We start from the raw sequence: 17,157 nt of genomic DNA, 5'->3' as shown, positions 1-17,157 counted from the left end.
ATCGACGTAATACGACACCCGGTTTCGTGGTGTAATTGAACGTTTTACAAAAGTGTAACCAAATTTTATAAATATTTTGCAAAACTTGACATTTAGAGTGTTCACAAACTGTGTCTCAAATTTGAACCAGAGAATAAGTGAAAGCCGCCCCGTGTACAAACGTAATTGATATACTGGTAGAAAACATTTTATGAGCAAACTTCATTCAAATTGTATAGCTTAATGATAGATATACCGATGAAGCGGTAAGACAAAAACTGAGCAAACGTATACTTATAAATTATGGTCATATATTTTTTTGTTTGGATTAAAACTTTAGAAAGCATCGGGTTGAAGGACACATAATTATTTATTTATAAACATCAACGACTAATGATGGTCAATGTAATAAAACTAATTGAACAATTTGCAAACTTTTATCGACCGAATGCGACAAATGGTCACGTGATGTAATGGTTAGCACTCAGGACTCTGAATCCTTCGATCCGAGTTCAAATCTCGGCGGGACCTAGTAATTTATTCTTGCAAGTTCCTAATATTTATGCTATTAAAAAATATGTGTCCATTAGGGCTGTAACGAATACATTAGGTAACGAATACGATACGTATCACGAATACAGGGTGGCGAATACGAATATTTATTCATGAATTTGAATTTCAATGAACAAAAGTAATACTGACAACTTGACATGACATTATATAGTATGAAACTATGGGTATTTGTCAATTTGATTGAGTATCATTGCATACTGAAAATATGAAATATAACACTTTGGAATAACAAAACACTGACTAGAACTGCTTAAACTTTGTACACAGCGCCAGACAAACGACGTGTATTGGCAGGCAGGTCAACAATATCAATAGCATTTCCTTTGCTACTAGGCTCCATGTTTGTTGATAAGTTGCACGATCATAGGCGTTAAGATAAACAAAAAAGAAATTCCATCTGCCAATCTTTTGTGTGCATGTTTGAGCATCAAAGCACTCGTATTTGCCTAAATAAACATTAAACAATCATCGAAAGATTTTTCAATTCAATGTAGTAAATATTCAACCGGTACCAGCCATTATTGTTGATAATCTCACTGTGTAACATAGTGGGTGGGGTAAACATGATGAAAAACGCCGGAATAAGGAGAAGAACATTTAAATATAGGGGTTTATTGTATGAACCTTCATTTGAAAGGTAAGATAAGATGATTAAACTTTCAAACTCAAAACCACGTTGTTTGTATTCGCCAAATATTCGGTTCGGGGGTGGCGAATAACGAATACGATTCGTCCACAGCCGTATTCGAGTAATTCGAATGTATCGTTACAGCCCTAGTGTCCATATACTTGATATTAAATTTCTATTACATTTTTTTTAAATCAGTAAAAATTGTGCTATTCAAATGTTTGAATGTGTTTGGGAAAAATATATAATTATGAGAATATGTCAAGTCTGTTGTTTTTTTTCAGTTCAAATCTTTAATAGTTTTTTTCCATTGATTTTTGAGCACATACACTGATACCATACATGTCCGCAAAAAGCTTTATTTAGTGCAAAACAAACAACTTCTTTTGAATTTATATTGTCTTATAAGTTATGTTTTTGACAAATAACTTAATGTGAATATTATGCATAACTATGGTGTTAAAAGTGAAGAAACAAAAATGGTATTATTTAAATTATTTGATTGCAATGGTAGTAAATGCTCTACACAACACAAACATTGTCTATTTTATGTTTCTTATTTATTTGTACAAGTTAAGGCCATAGAAAATAAATAACTGGATTCTCATCCAAATTTTGGGGAAAATTGGGGCGGGTGGGTGGGTTTTATTTTTTATTTTTCATTTTATGTGTCGGACCTATATAAAAGTAATGCAATGCTCATGAATTTGTTGGTTTATACGCATAACGCCAATATGTATGTATGTATGTACAATTATATGGAATAAAAGAAATACATTATCAAAATTTGACTATTGTGTGTTAATTTACCCTTTTAATATCATGCTAAACATATTATGACAGTCAATTAAACATTTACTAGACAAAGCATTGACTAGATAAAGTATTAAAGAAAATACAAATCTGTAACAGAACCCTTTACATTATTTTTTGAGTATGACTAGATATCATTGATTAAAGCATGGTATGCATTCAATAGACAGCATTTACTATTTCAAGTTCAGTTTGTATTAATTGGATGAAGATGTTGAGAATTAAGATGATACACATTTAATATGGGAAGTTTCAGGGGTGTCTCCAATACTCAAGTCAATAAAATTTGCTAGACAGCCGACAGTTTGACTAACTGTAACATCGGGTGACACCTGTTGACAATTACAATCGGGACAGGAGTTCTGGATCACTAATGAAACTAACGCCATTTACAAATCCGAATTTACACCAATTTGCTAGTGTTATACCTCGTTGGAAGCGGATTTTTGTCCGCTATCCTTCATAAGTTTTAAAAGTTGGAATAATTTCATTCATCAATATTTAAACATCGAATTTCCTAGTCCACTCAGAGCAGTAGTTTCGAATCAAGGACAGGTATTCCGGATCACGTGACGCAAACTTTTACCAATGCTGGGGATCGTTTCAAAATTATGTTTAACTGTCAAATAGCTTGCATATCAGCTGGTTAAGCAATTTTTAGAAGTAAAGGAAAAGACAAATGTATTTATTGTCCCCTACCGATTTCACTGGAGGGGACTTATGGTTTGCGCTCCGTCTGTCAGTCTGTCTGTCCGTCACACTTTTCTGGATCCTGCGATAACTTTAAAAGTTCTTAATATTTTTTTCATGAAACTTGAAACATGGATAGATGGCAATATGGACATTATACACGTCATTTCATTTTGTTCCTATGTCAACAATTCTGGTTGCTATGGCAACAAAAAGACAAGAAAAACTGCTGAAAACGGTGGTTTTCTTGAAACATGGACAGATGGCAATATGGACATCATGCACATTATTCCATTTTGTTCCTATGTCAAAAATTCTGGTTGCTATGGCAATAAATATTTTTTTAAAACATTCTGAAAATGGTGGGATTGCTGACAATGGTGGAGCCGGTAGGGGACATACATTGCTTGGCAATAGTCTAGTTATTGTTGTGTTATTGAATAAACTTGTTATACAGGTTTTGCATGTTCAGTGGTGTGGAAATCAAGATTTCCTAGTGCACAGATTTGTAGGTTTGGTCATTCGACAGGCAAGCAGGATAGAGCTTTGTCGTTGTTATTTGTTCATGCTCTGTTTGTTTAAATGTTAATATTATGCTTTATGTGTTTCAGTGAGTATTATGAGAGCAGACGGATGACTTGAGTTAGAAATGGGCATTGGTTCCAGACATTAACGAGTATACTGGTTATACTGCATTTTTCTCAGTTCTGTGTATAATGACTATTATTTGCCATTCATACTTTATGGCAATTTTTTTTTTTTGGGGGGGGGGGGGGGGATCAGTGTTAAGTGTCTTTGTTTCATGAAATAAAATACCCTGCTTGTCATGACACCTAAACAAACGTGTTTGTATTTATTCTAAATAATTTATGTTTGTCATAAAATGTAACGGAATATAAAACATAAAATCTGTCATTTTCAAATATTTTACTCAAATATTTCCTGAGATCAATTAAAATAAACAAACAAAACTAACAACAAATAAAATAGTATGACTAGACTGATCGAAATTAGGCACACAGAGGATACCCATTGTAAATGGCCTTTTTACCATTATTGATTCTATACCAAATGTGCTAAAATTAATTAAATGGCTAGTCAGGAACTAAAATATCAATATAACATTACATTTCTCATAGATTTGATAGTGATACATTTAATTTGTTTGAGATGTTCCCTGTGTTTTTTGCTCCAATGATTTGGAATACCTGCCTCTAGATATGTGAATAAAAAGGCAATCTGATCTTTTTCTAATAACTTATTACAGTATTTAACATTATGATCATCTTAAGTAAGCGTATGAACTCTAATTTAAAGCAAAATATGTGATACCAAACGTACATATAAGTTTTGGCGCTCATCAAAAATGTCTGGCCTCAATTTTGCGTAAGCGGTGCGTATGTAAATTAATCCACCCTGTAACAAAATTAATGGGTCGCAGAACATCAGTTTGTGCTCAAAAACCGTGGTAAATGGCTCGATGTGACCGAGAATTGATGGACTTTACAATCATATTAGCTTCACTTTAAAATTGAATGTTTTTTTTTTCGTAAAGAGAAGTAATTCACGCTACTGATCCGGAACACCTGTTGATCCGGAACTACTGACCCAACTGTATAATTTATTCTGGCCGACGAAGGCACAGACGATTCTCAGGTGGTAAACTTTCAACGATGGGGCTTGCTCATACGAACCACAAATGTACAGGTCCGCGAGAGTTAAAGTTTATGCACATGTTTACACCCTGTACCAATTTTTTACGGTTGTAACGCCGTTTCTTCACCTCCAAATAAGAAAAATTGTTGTTGTTTTCGCTCGATCACTTAAAAATAAGACTACGCTCATGCGCCGTTAAAATCGATAAGCCTCTCGGAGATTTTGAGTTGCCGTTTCGCACTTCGCTATTTGAAAATACTCATTCAGCCGTTTCGTCCTCAGTGTTTTGCGGCTCAATTTTTTTCAGGATTTTTTTTTCAAAATAAAAAACGTTCGGGCGGGACGATTTTTGATGGGCGGGCGGGGATGAGAATCTAGGAATTTATTTCCCATGGCCTAATGGATTTATAACATAAAAAAAAAAACATTTACTTATAATAATAAAGACAGTATACCTTATTCTAATATTTCCCAACAAAAAAGTTTTTAAAATAACTGAATGTAAATAAAAATGAGAAATTCGCAGCATTGCTTTTCACAATATAAGATAAAATAAAGTGGGTTGTGATATGTTTACAGCATTATTATAGAACTTTAAATGGTATAAATGGACATTACAGTATGTACAAAAACACAGTATAGAGTTTAAAGAAATGTGTTTAAAGATATTGGAAAAAAATTGATTGTTGATAGTTTTCTATCAATCTGTGTGACCACCTATAAAGAAAAAAGGTTCTAAATAACTTCTTATGACATAACAATTTTATTTGAACATATCAATCAAACTGCATTTAATGTGTCCATATGGTTTATAGGAAACTTAAAAATAATCTTAAAATAAGTAATTAAATATTTCAGGCAGTAAAGATTAACAATGACCTTAGTTAAAAATTGACACTTCTTCATGGCAACTGCATTTATAATAATAAAATTAAAGATTTTGAATGTTGATGATACCATATATAAAACAATATTAAATGATTTTGTATTGTCCCCATGGTTTGTGTTCTAAAATTTCTTTGTAAAAAACCTAAAAAAACTCAGAAAAAATAATTGTAAAGCATACAGCAACAACAAAGTTTTGCCATCAATATGATATTAATATGATTGATTACCGATGAAATCTGATAAAAAACAGGAGCACGGCATATCTGGTAACATGCTGGGCCGTGAAAGCTTGTCAGAATTTTATATTTTTGTAGAGGTCACAGTGACATTGACCTATAACCTAGTGACCCAAAATGGGTGTGGCGTTTAGAACTCAAAGTGCATCTACATATGAAGTTTCAAAGTTGAATGTGGAAGCACTTTGATTTTAGAGCCAAATGTTAAGGTTTTAGAACATTGCCTACAGCGGACGGGCGGACGTTGGACAACTAGCTTGCTATGACAATGGCTCGGGTTTTCTCTCTCCGAAAACAGCCTCGCTAAAAATACAACTTTGAGCATCTTACAACTGTAACTTACCAAAAACAAATCTCATTGGTTTAAAAGTCATAGTGTTTTGATAGTTTTTGTATAAAATGACATATTTGGTACATTTCAATACATGTTTTCAGTAAATTTACTTCAACAGTGAAAACTTGTCAAACCTACTTTAAAATTAGCCATTATTAATATTCAGATAACTTAAGTTTAAGTTGTTACAATAACCATGCGCAAAGTTAGCCAAGTGTGTGAGCCTTGACCTTTACTTCCAGTTAATAATTGCAGCGCTTAAACAACTGAAGCTTGATTGGTCATTGTTGGCCCCGTACTACTTAAAAGTACCCGGGGTACTCTTAAGTACACTTCAATGTACCCTGGGCACAGAGTTTTATTCCTGCCTAAAATTTGATGTCATCAAACGCACTTCCGAATACGAAACAAAATCCTCTTTGAACAAAACCTAACTCAATATGCTTTTTTGAGTACCAGTTTCGATAATATCATCGCGGAGGCCATTTCACAGAATGTAAACAGAAACATTATTAATTTGAAAATAGAGCCAACAACAGCAGATTTAGCCTAAGTATTCCTGGGTATGTTTAAGTATATTTTCTGTACCCAGGGTATATTGTAGCATACATAAGAGTACACAGGGAACTTTCAAGTAGTACCAGAGCTGACAAAGACCAATCTAACTCAACTGAGCTAACATGTCGACAGGTTGTATCTCACAGTCTCTACAGTATATTTTATTTTACGCAGTTTTGACAAAATGATATATGCATGATATTATTTCCAAAGATATGGATCTTGATTCAGAACTTTTGCTTAAACTGTAAATGTGCCAAATTCAACAATAAAGTGACAACCGTATACACATTTATAAGAAGCGCTGTTGACATATAAATTAAAATTGTATACAGTAATCTACGTTTTTGTAAATAGTTGCATTTATATTATACTGCTGTGTCAATGAATGGCAATTATACAGTAATCTGTGCTAAAATTAATTGAATTAATATTAGCACAGATTACTGTATAATTGTCATTCATTAACACAGCAGTATAATATAAATGCAACTATTTACAAAAACGTAGATTATACAATTCTAATACATAATTCTTACAGAAAAAGTAGACTTTTACCCATGTTTACAATGAATCAATTCTATCACTCAGCAAACGTCACATTCGTTGAGTTCAACTTGGGGTCTTGTGATGGATAAAGCCTTGTTCAAAACGAAAGTTGAATGAATTGTCAAAAGGAAAATCGAACAAATCATAACAACAATCGATTTGAACATGTAAAATTTCCTCTTTTAGCAAAAGTCCAATCCACAATCAATCCTGCACAATCAACGCAGGATTTCCGTTACAGTATCTTCCCATGCCCTACCAAGATCTTAATATAGATAAAGGTTTAAATTAACTAAAATGATGTTGCGCTCATAGATTTCATAGTCTACGTTCGGTTTCTCCGAAATATCAGTGCATACGCGGCCATATTTATGCTAAATTACTGAGTTGCGTGAGCCTTTGAGCACACGTAACTTTACGTGCAAAAATACGGTAAATGTAACTTTACGAAGTTTATAGAAACGCTACTAACTGAACGTTTTGCACAAACGCATGATTTTTGAAAGAACGTAGTTTTAAGAAACAGTCCCCTGTTGTTGTAAAAGAAATTATTGAGCACTTTTATCGTCAATATTTACCAGAAAGTGCTTTTAAAAATGGGATTATCGGGTAATGAATAGAAACTTGAAAAGTAGTAAGTATGCAGTAATAGAGTCGGGTTGATACTGATGTATTGGGGAATCGTTCGAGTCGGGATTTAACTTTCTTTGCGGGAAAGTTTTAAAACAATTATTAAAATATGTCTTTATAAATCACTTTATAGCTGGGGGGTTTCTTGAATAGTCATTGCGCACCAAATGACGTCTTTTGACGCTTTTTTTTTAGAGTTATAACGCACCACAGAACGTCAACTGACACATAAAATTGAAAAAAAATCAACGTCGGGAGGGGACACCCCTCCCGAACCACCCCTATAAGCCCCGAGGCGCCTGAACAAATTCCTGTGGAAAGCACTGTGATGATATTTCCGAATACAAAAAGTGCATTTTCCCCAAAATTCGTCAGTCAGTAGAACATTGCAGCATCGGAAAACTCCGAAAAATTATTCCAAACGTGAATGGAGCCTCTGACATAGTCGCCAAAGTAGTCGAACATTTATGATTATTTGTTGCGTTGTATGCATGTTGTGAATACTGAAAAATGGCGGACAATAAAAAGAAATAAGATGCTCCGCGAAAATGACAATCAAAAATCAAATTAACGATAGCCATCATATATTTAGCATGGATTAATGAAAAGCGTTTATCATTGAATGATCGAGAATACGTTTTAGATACAATTAACACGTCATTAGAGATTTATGAATGTCACATTATAAGTGTTAATAATTTGGAGTTCATTCTACTCGCAAAAAGATATCTTACAAGATTATTGTTCGGAAATGGAAACATACAAACATGATTTGATTTATATGTTCATGGATTTGTGTACAATCAGATTCATGTGCATATTCTGCTTTTTAATGTTTGTCACTCTATACAGTTTACTGTTTTAGCATGTTTGTGAAATGGAATATAAGAAGCAAATTCGTTGAATTGATATTTCCCGCCAATATGCTTCTGGACACAAAAGTGTTATATTTGACAATCAAAAAAGCATTTTTTCAAGATACAAAGGGCCATAACTCCGTTATTAACAGATGGTGTACAATGCCATTTCGCGTGCATCATCCTCTTATTCATATATATATATACTCATACCAAGTTTCAATGAAATTGGCCAAAGCACTTCCAAGATATGGCTCCGGACACACAAAAAAAGCATTTTTTCGCAAAAAAAAAGGACCATAACTCCGTTATTAACAGATGGTGTAAAATGCCATATGGCATGCATCATCCCCTTATCCATATATATACTCATACCAAGTTTAAATGAAATCCGCCAAAGGACTTCCAAGATATGGCTCCGGACAGACGGAAAGATGGAAGGACAACGCCAAAACAATATCCCTCTGCCTATGGCGGGGGATAATAAAAGGTAAACATATTTATGGTAATAAAGTAATTAATCTGTCTTAAATACATCATTAAAATTCAATTTTGTATGTTTGTATGTGTAAATATTTTTCGCAAACTGAAAACACAACTTTTATTCATCAAATCAGGCTGTTCACACTATTTTTGCCCTTACATAAATCAACCAAATGTTAGCATTTCCGTTTTGAATTTACTGTGTTATGTCCCTCCAGGATAAAACACTTAAAATTAAGGCCTGTGAAATGAACAACTGGCCTGTCAATTATTTCTCCTCCTAGGCCAGACTGGCCTGTAAATTGTTACGGTCTTTTGCCATGTCAGGTTTTTTTCCATCTTTATCGTTATATCAAAATAGGTCTTTGGTTATGACCTTGCTGATTCTTTTGCAAAAGGCATTTAATCTGCCAAAATTAAAACAATCAAAGTGGTCCAAATGATATTTGCTGTTTTACTAAACCATTTTTACTTTTAGAGGGGGTCAAATTCGGGTCAAAATGGGTAATCAGGTATATCAACGGTGCATATAAATCTCTTTTTACGACTATAAACAATGCGTAGCCAGTGAGTTAGATTTATCATACCAGTAATCATATGTTTTCGCGACATGCGTTTTTTGCCGAAAACCGAATTGAATCGTAACAACTTAGTAGGTAATAAACGCATCCCATTTATGAGAGCAAGAGCAGAATAAAGGATACAATCGGCTGGACCATTACTTTCTGGACCTTCGCACCTCCTTTGTAAGCCATTTTGATTTGATTATCGTTAATTTTACGCTCGTTCGCCGGGAAGTGTGGCCGCTATGTTTTCTCAAAATTTTTCGTTGTGATAATCGCAAAGTTACGCCTAATTCCCGAACTGTTTTACTATGGAAGGGCATTCATTAAGATTATAAGATATAGATTTCCCTAAAAATCGATTTCTATTTTATCTCACCATACGTTCACCAAACGTTCACTTCCATCAGCAAAGTTCGCTCATTACCTTATTAATCTGCCATCTATGGCAGTTGAAACTACCCCGGCGGTATATCGGCAATTACCGCTAGAATTTCATTAAAATCACAAGTCCACTATTCTACATGAAAAAAGAATACTGAGATCATTCGTACAGTTTTAGTTGCATATACCATTATTATTATTTTAGCCCAGTATATCATAGGTTATCGACTACTATTCAATTTGATACCTTTTTTAATAATAATTATAGCGTAATATTTCTAATAAATCATATAGTGACATCTAAATTTCACACACATATAGTTGTGTTAAGCAGTAAGAAATTCATTTAATTAAATCTTTGTTCGAAAACGGTTAGTACGCATGGAATGTTCGCTTTTATTCCAGAAGAATCTCGAGCAACCTCATACAAAACTATTCTGTAAAAATCTTCAAAAATAACTTTTTGAGATAGGTAGTTTCACTCTATTATAGTAACGCACAATTAGTCATTGTCGGCTCGAGTACTACTTAAATGTACCCCGGGTACTTTTAAGTATACTTACATGTACCCTGTGTTGGGTACATATACTAAAACGTACCCGTTCATTTTAACGCTAAATCGGTCATTTTATGTCAAATTGTCTGTTAGATGGCCTCTATACTCAAAAAGCATGTTGATGCAGTGTTTATAAAGGAGAAGTTTGTTTAAGATAAACAATATCGTTTTACAGAAATCGGTAGCGCGTTTTACGTTTTAGTTAATTTATTTTATAGTAAGTTCACTTTAAAGGACATTTTCACAGATTTTGGCATGTATTGAAGTTTGCCATTAAATGCTTTATATTGATAAAAGTAAACATTGGATCTAAAAAGCTCCAGTAAAAAAACAAGAATAAAATTGAAGAAAGAAAAAAAGTAATCCTTAACTGGGCTAGAACCACTGACCCCTGGAATTAAAGTCTATCGCTTAGACCACTCGGCCATCCGTGCTCATACAATGCGTGATGTATTTTATACTCTATATAAACAATCCTCGTAGTACCACAAAATATAACGTCAACAACAGAACTCTCCAAATTATTCAATCGTTTCGAGTTGCAATGCTTTATAATTTTCAGGTATTTAACTCGTCAAAAGATGCATATAATGGATATTTTAGAGAATGATAAATGTTCAGTATTACTGGCTCCTCACAAATATCATAACTACAACGAAAAACTGAAAAAAAATTCATATATATTTTTGTCAATTTACCAAAACGTGAAAAGGTCCCTTAAAACTGTCCATGAAGTATTTAAACTAATCAACCAACACAAAATATATTGTAAAATAGCAAACGAATGGTTCAGTTCGAACTAATGGCATTCGGTTTGTTGAGCTTCTTATTGATCCACTGCATCAACACATTGAGGGGTAATTGTTATGACGCTGTTTGCTGATATTGTCATATCATGCATGAACTGAGCTTAAATTTAAAAAACTTGGAAACTTAAAAAAATATATATCGCCATGACGGAAGTTTATGCTTTGTTTATTGGTGTCCTTGTTTTCCTGTTCTGACATGATGTAATTCTTTGTTATTTTTGTAGTTTTTTTTCAGAACCCCAACTTTAATACACTAATGATAACGGGTTAAATCAACGCTGCTGGATAGTTTTTCTGTTCAAGTTATGTGATTTTTCTTTGTTTTCATTATTGTGTTCTGACTAAATATTCAGTTTCGATGTAAACTATTATATTTTAATATGTAGTGTTAATGTAAAATTTGATTGACGAATTGAACACACAGACAGACTGGCAAGACGACTCCATCTAAATAAATAATATATGTGAATGAAATACAATATTTCGACCACGTCTGCAGTTTGGGGCTTCATTTATACAGTTTTAAAACGCCCATGTAAAACAATTTCTATATACATTCATTATTAATACATTTTGCAGGTTAATAGTGCATACTTTAAATTATTCTTGAAGTTATTTTTGAGCTTCCATGATGCGTATATTTAATGTTTAAATTTATTTATATTTACAATCAAACTCGGTTTATTCTTTTTAAATATTATGGATTGAAACTGTAATAAATGTTTTGCCAGTGAAGCGCTTATGTTTATTGTTTCGTTTTCTGCTATAAGTGTTTGTAATGAACGAAGTAGATCTACTATTCTTTTTAAAAACGTAAATTAAACTATTTTGAATGTTATTTTAGGGTGACAAGTTAAACAAATTAACATAGACTGTCAAAATTGTCAAGACGAAGACAAACAATCATATATCTCTATTTGAAATTTGCTATTTCCAACACGTTTGTCAGTTTGTGGCTTTAATCCGTAGAGATGAAACACAATCTGTTTAAATATACCAGTACTGATTTCAAGTGTATACACCGAACGCACTGTAGCAGAATAATCAAGACGACAAATCAAATTGCATTTGCGGTACCGTGGTGTAATGACTCTGGTGCACTCAGGACTCTGAATCCTGCAATCCGAGTTCAAATCTCGGCGGGACCTCTTTTTTTTTATTTTACTATAAAATTACAATGTTAGTTTATTGTAATTGTTTGAATATCGTTTTATTTTAGTATTGGCTATACAGATTACTATTTGTATTGCAACAGTACGCGCTTTTAATCAATTATTGCTAATTTTGAGTGTTTATATTTCAATTGTTTAATTACGTTTCGGCTTCCATGGTACGTATACTTTTTTTCTAATTAAGCTTCGTTTGCAATTGAACGTAATAATACATCTTGATTTTTTTTTGACTGCCACTGCAATAATTTTTTCTCTACTTGTAAGTGAAACGCTTAATTTGACTGTTTCGGTATGTTTTTAGCTATTTTCAATTAAAGATGGACATATATTAATTTTAAATGTAAAATTATGATAGTGTGAATGTTATTTTATGTTGACCTACTTAACACTCTCACACAGACTGTCGCCAAGACGGAGAGAAATATAGAACACGGCTATCTTTAGAAAGTACACGGTCCCGTGGTGTAATGGTTAGCACTCAGGACTCTGAATCCTGCAATCCGAGTTCAAATCTCGGCGGGACCTGTTTTATTTTCACTTTATGTTTTAAGACATCTATAAATGTGATTAATTATTTCGAACACGTCTGCAGTTTGTGGCTTTATTACACAGTAATAGCACAGTAATAGCAAACAAGTAAAACACATTATGTATAAATCAAACAGTACACCTTTTACTTGTATTGACAGAAACACGTGTAGCCAAGCAATCAATATAGAAAGCTTCAATAAAGGTTTGTAATTGGTCACTACTTAATTTAAATTCAAATTAGGTTATGACTTTTTAGATTTATAATAGCATGATAACAGATAAATGAATACTTTTTGCGCATTGTTCAGTTCATGTTTTTAAAGTTTGTATGACTTAAACTGACATAATCATCATACCGATATTCGTCGAACATTAGCAGAACTGGTTTTAAAGGGGCCTTTTCACAGATTTTTGCATGTTTTGAAGTTTTTCATTAAATGCTTTATATTGATAATTGTAAACATTGGAAATAAAAAGCTCCAGTGAAAGATCGAGAATACAATTTAAAAAAAAGAAAAAAGTAACCCACAACTGGGTTCGAACCACTGACCCCTGGAGTCCTGGAGTAAAAGTATAAACCATTTAGATTACTCGGCCATCAACGCTCACGCAATGTCGAAAGTATTTTATGCTTTATATAAGCAATCTTCGTTTACACAAAATATAACAACAACAGAACTCTCCAAATTATTCAATCGTTTCGTGTTGCAATGCTTTATAATTTTCACTATTTCCTCACAAATATCATAACTAAAACGAAAATTCGCGAATCTGAAACAACTTTTAGTAATTTTGTCAAGTAACCAAAACGTGAAAAGGCCCCTTTAAGTCCAACGCCTAAACCAATAGGCTACAGTACTTTTATTATTAAATGAAATGTAAGAAAGATGTAAATCATTTATTAGCTCATAATGTATTGCTTGCAACAACATTTTAAACGGTAACACCGTATACACGATTCGCAGATGTAGTACGTTATAAATAAATTTGCAACGAGAATATTGATCATTTCTTTCAGTTTTGTGCGTGACCTACAATATTATCTACACAGATATAATGACACTTATTTAATTATCATCAGGTCCCGTGGTGTAATGGTTAGCACTCAGGACTTTGAATCCTGCGATCCGAGTTCAAATCTCGGCGGGACCTTGATTTGGTTTTACTATTACAATTGTAACCAAATTTTATGAAGTATTCAAATATTTGTATGTTTTGTTTTCAGCTGAATTATACCAGCTTTGATTCAATACAGAAAATATTTTGAATCCCACCTCTTTGTGTACTTAACGCTTGCAATTATTGCATTTATGTAGGATTATATTTTCGTTATTACTTAACAGCTCAAACCATGTATATTACAAAATGTCCTGAGTAACGATAGGCAAATACCACTATATTGTTTAATACGTATGTGATGGTTGTTATATTGATATTAGGTTTCCAGGTCATTAGTCGACCGATACAATTAGGCGGAATAATGACAACTAATTAGTTTCGATGTAAGGTTGACAAATTGAACACACAGACAGACTGGCAATACGACTCCATATATATAAATAAAGTATGTGAATGAAATGAAATCTTTCGAACGCGTCTGCAGTTTGGGGCTTCACTTATACAGTTTTAAAACGCCCATGTAAAACAACTTCTTTATTCATTTAATAATGAATACATTTTACATGTTGATAGTGCATACTTTAAATTATTATTGAAGTTATGTTTCAGCGTCCATATGATACGTATATCTAATGTTTAAATATATTTTTATTTATAATTAATCTCAGTTTAAATTTTATGCACTAAAACTGTAATAAATGTAATGCCAAAATGAAGCGTTTATATTTATTATTGCGTTTTGTTCCATAAGTGTTTTTAATAAACGATGTAGATCTACTATTCTTTTAAAACGTAAATTATAATATGTTGAATGTTATTTAGGATGACACGTTAAACACAATAACATAGACTGTCAAAATGTCGAGACGAAGACAAATAAATCATAATTATATGTCTATTTGAAAAATGCTATTTTCACCACTTCTGTCAGTTTGTAGCTTTAATGCGCGGAGATAAAACACATTCTGTATTGATATAGCAGTACTCCTTTAGCGTGTATAAACCGAACACACTGTAACGCCATTATCAAGGCGACACATGGGTCTGGGCGTGTGGTCCCGTGGTGTAATGGTTAGCACTCAGGACTCTGAATCCTGCAATCCGAGTTCAAATCTCGGCGGACCTTTTTTATTTGTATTTTAAAATAAAATAACAACTGTTAGTTTATTGTCATTGTTTGAATATAGTTTAATTTTATTATGTGTCATACAGATTATTATTTGCATTTCAACACTTAGCGCTTTTAATCAATAATTGCTAATTTTGAGTGTTTATAAACCGCAATACAATATAGCGTTATAACGAACACGGTTATCTTGTTAGAGTGCACGGTCCCGTGGTGTAATGGTTAGCACTCAGGACTCTGAATCCTGCAATCCGAGTTCAAATCTCGGCGGGACCTATTTTATTTTTACTTAATGTTTTTAAACATCTATGAATTACATTAATTATTTCGAACACGCCTACAGTTTGTAGCTTTATTTCACAATAATAACACACTACTAGCAAGTAAAACACATTATGTATCAATTGAATTGTACACATCCAATGTGGCAGAAACACGGTGTAGCCCAGCAATCAATATAGAACGCGTCTATGGTCCAGTGGTGTTAGAGAGGTGGGTCACGTGATTGCGCGCGAAACAGACGTGTTTTTTTTTGCTGTGTCGGATTTAGAAATAAATTTGGATTTAAATATATATCGTGGTGTTACTTTACTCGTAATATGTGGATAAATATTACTTGATGAAATTTCTGATGGGTCGAAATAAAAATAATAAACGGAAAGACAGGAATAGTAGTGGAAATGACAGTGTAAATCTAAACAATAAAAAACTATCAAAACAAAGAGGCCCGTCCAGCGAGGAACAGAATTCAGACACTTCTTTTTCAGTAAGTGATTTACTTGGTCTTACAAACTCTGTATTATATGGCGAAGAAGTCAGTGATATATCAAACACAAGCGTGTTTCTAAATAACCACGAATCCTGCAAAGCGCCAAAGGATACCACCATGGCCGGCGCTCAACCAACATTGCAGGATGTTATGAGTGCCCTAGGAGTAATAAGTGTGCGACTTACTGCAGTTGAGCAAAAATTACAATGCCTAGACAACATGGATCAGCGTATGGCAAAAATGGAAAAGGACATTAAAACCCTTTGGTTGGCTCTTGACGATAAAGTAAAAAAGGTTGACGAGCGCGTGTCGAGGCTCGAACACGTCACAGAGGGGGCGGACATTGCGGCGGCACAGGTCTCTAGCAGGATCGACGGCCTTGAACGGGAGCGCGACAGCCTTCGGGACGACCTCGTGTACATGAAATCGCAAAGTATGCGAAACAACCTTGTATTCACTGGCGTACCAGAAGTGGACAAAGAGACGCCTGAGGTCACGGAGTCGATACTTAGAAAGCACATTAACGAGGCTCTGAATATTGCAAAAGAAACGGCGGACACAATTAAGTTCGAGCGAGTTCATAGATCGCCGGGGGAACATACCCGTGGGAAAATTCGTTCAATAATTGCCAAGTTTTCTTTTTTCAAAGACAAGGAAATAGTGAGACGGCAGTGGAAGCATCTCAATGGGACAGGATTTAACGTTTTCGAACAATTTCCACCGGAAGTGGTTGCAAAACTTAGGAAGCTGCTTCCCAAGATGAAAGAGGAAAGGGCAAAAGGCAAGCGATCGTGGATCGCTTATGACACCCTGTACGTCGACGGGCGACCAGTGCGCGACTAGGGACACGACGGGGGAGAAATTGACATTCTTTCTTGGAATGTAAATGGTCTTACAGATTGCAAGAAAAGTAATCCTTCCTTTGTAAATATTTTAAGTGATCATGATATATGTTTTTTGTATGAATCTTGGACGAATAGCACTAGTGATATTGATTTGAATGGTTACTTGTCTTTAAACTTTTTTAGAAAATTTCAGCATAGAAAATCTCGCAGAAATAGCGGTGGCATTGTAATATATATTAAAGAAGAATTAGCTGGTGATGTTGTTATTGTAAAAAATCATTATGATACAATTGTTTGGTTAAAACTAGACCACACATTTTTCCATACCTCTGATGATTTTTATATTTGTGCAACTTATATCTGGGGACACGACTCTCCAGTATATAACACATTTAATGTGGATTTATTT

At 33.7% G+C, this 17,157-nt stretch overlaps 1 protein-coding gene and 3 non-coding genes across 4 annotated transcripts in view; 3 read left to right on the top strand and 1 right to left on the bottom strand.

Moving 5' to 3' along the window:
• Positions 1-9,710, bottom strand: part of LOC127851565 (small nuclear ribonucleoprotein E-like) — a 45,656-nt gene extending 35,946 nt beyond the window's left edge. The window contains exon 1 of the mRNA XM_052385401.1: positions 9,579-9,710. Within this exon, the coding sequence (XP_052241361.1) occupies positions 9,579-9,629 (51 nt within the window). The 5' untranslated portion in view covers positions 9,630-9,710. The remainder of the gene's footprint in view (positions 1-9,578) is intronic.
• A 3,101-nt stretch (positions 9,711-12,811) lies between these two features.
• Positions 12,812-12,883, top strand: Trnaq-cug (transfer RNA glutamine (anticodon CUG)). The gene has a single exon. It is a non-coding gene; the product is annotated as a tRNA-Gln (tRNA).
• A 1,086-nt stretch (positions 12,884-13,969) lies between these two features.
• On the top strand, positions 13,970-14,041 carry Trnaq-uug (transfer RNA glutamine (anticodon UUG)). Its single transcript has one exon. It is a non-coding gene; the product is annotated as a tRNA-Gln (tRNA).
• Positions 14,042-15,338: 1,297 nt separating this feature from the next.
• On the top strand, positions 15,339-15,410 carry Trnaq-cug (transfer RNA glutamine (anticodon CUG)). Its single transcript has one exon. It is a non-coding gene; the product is annotated as a tRNA-Gln (tRNA).
• Positions 15,411-17,157: the final 1,747 nt, after the last annotated feature.

Source organism: Dreissena polymorpha, chromosome 11 (genome assembly GCF_020536995.1).
Source record: "Dreissena polymorpha isolate Duluth1 chromosome 11, UMN_Dpol_1.0, whole genome shotgun sequence".
NCBI classification, from domain to species: Eukaryota; Metazoa; Mollusca; class Bivalvia; order Myida; family Dreissenidae; genus Dreissena; species Dreissena polymorpha.
The sequence above is the reverse complement of the archived record's forward strand: the minus strand, read 5'-3'. Positions and strand labels throughout refer to the sequence as shown.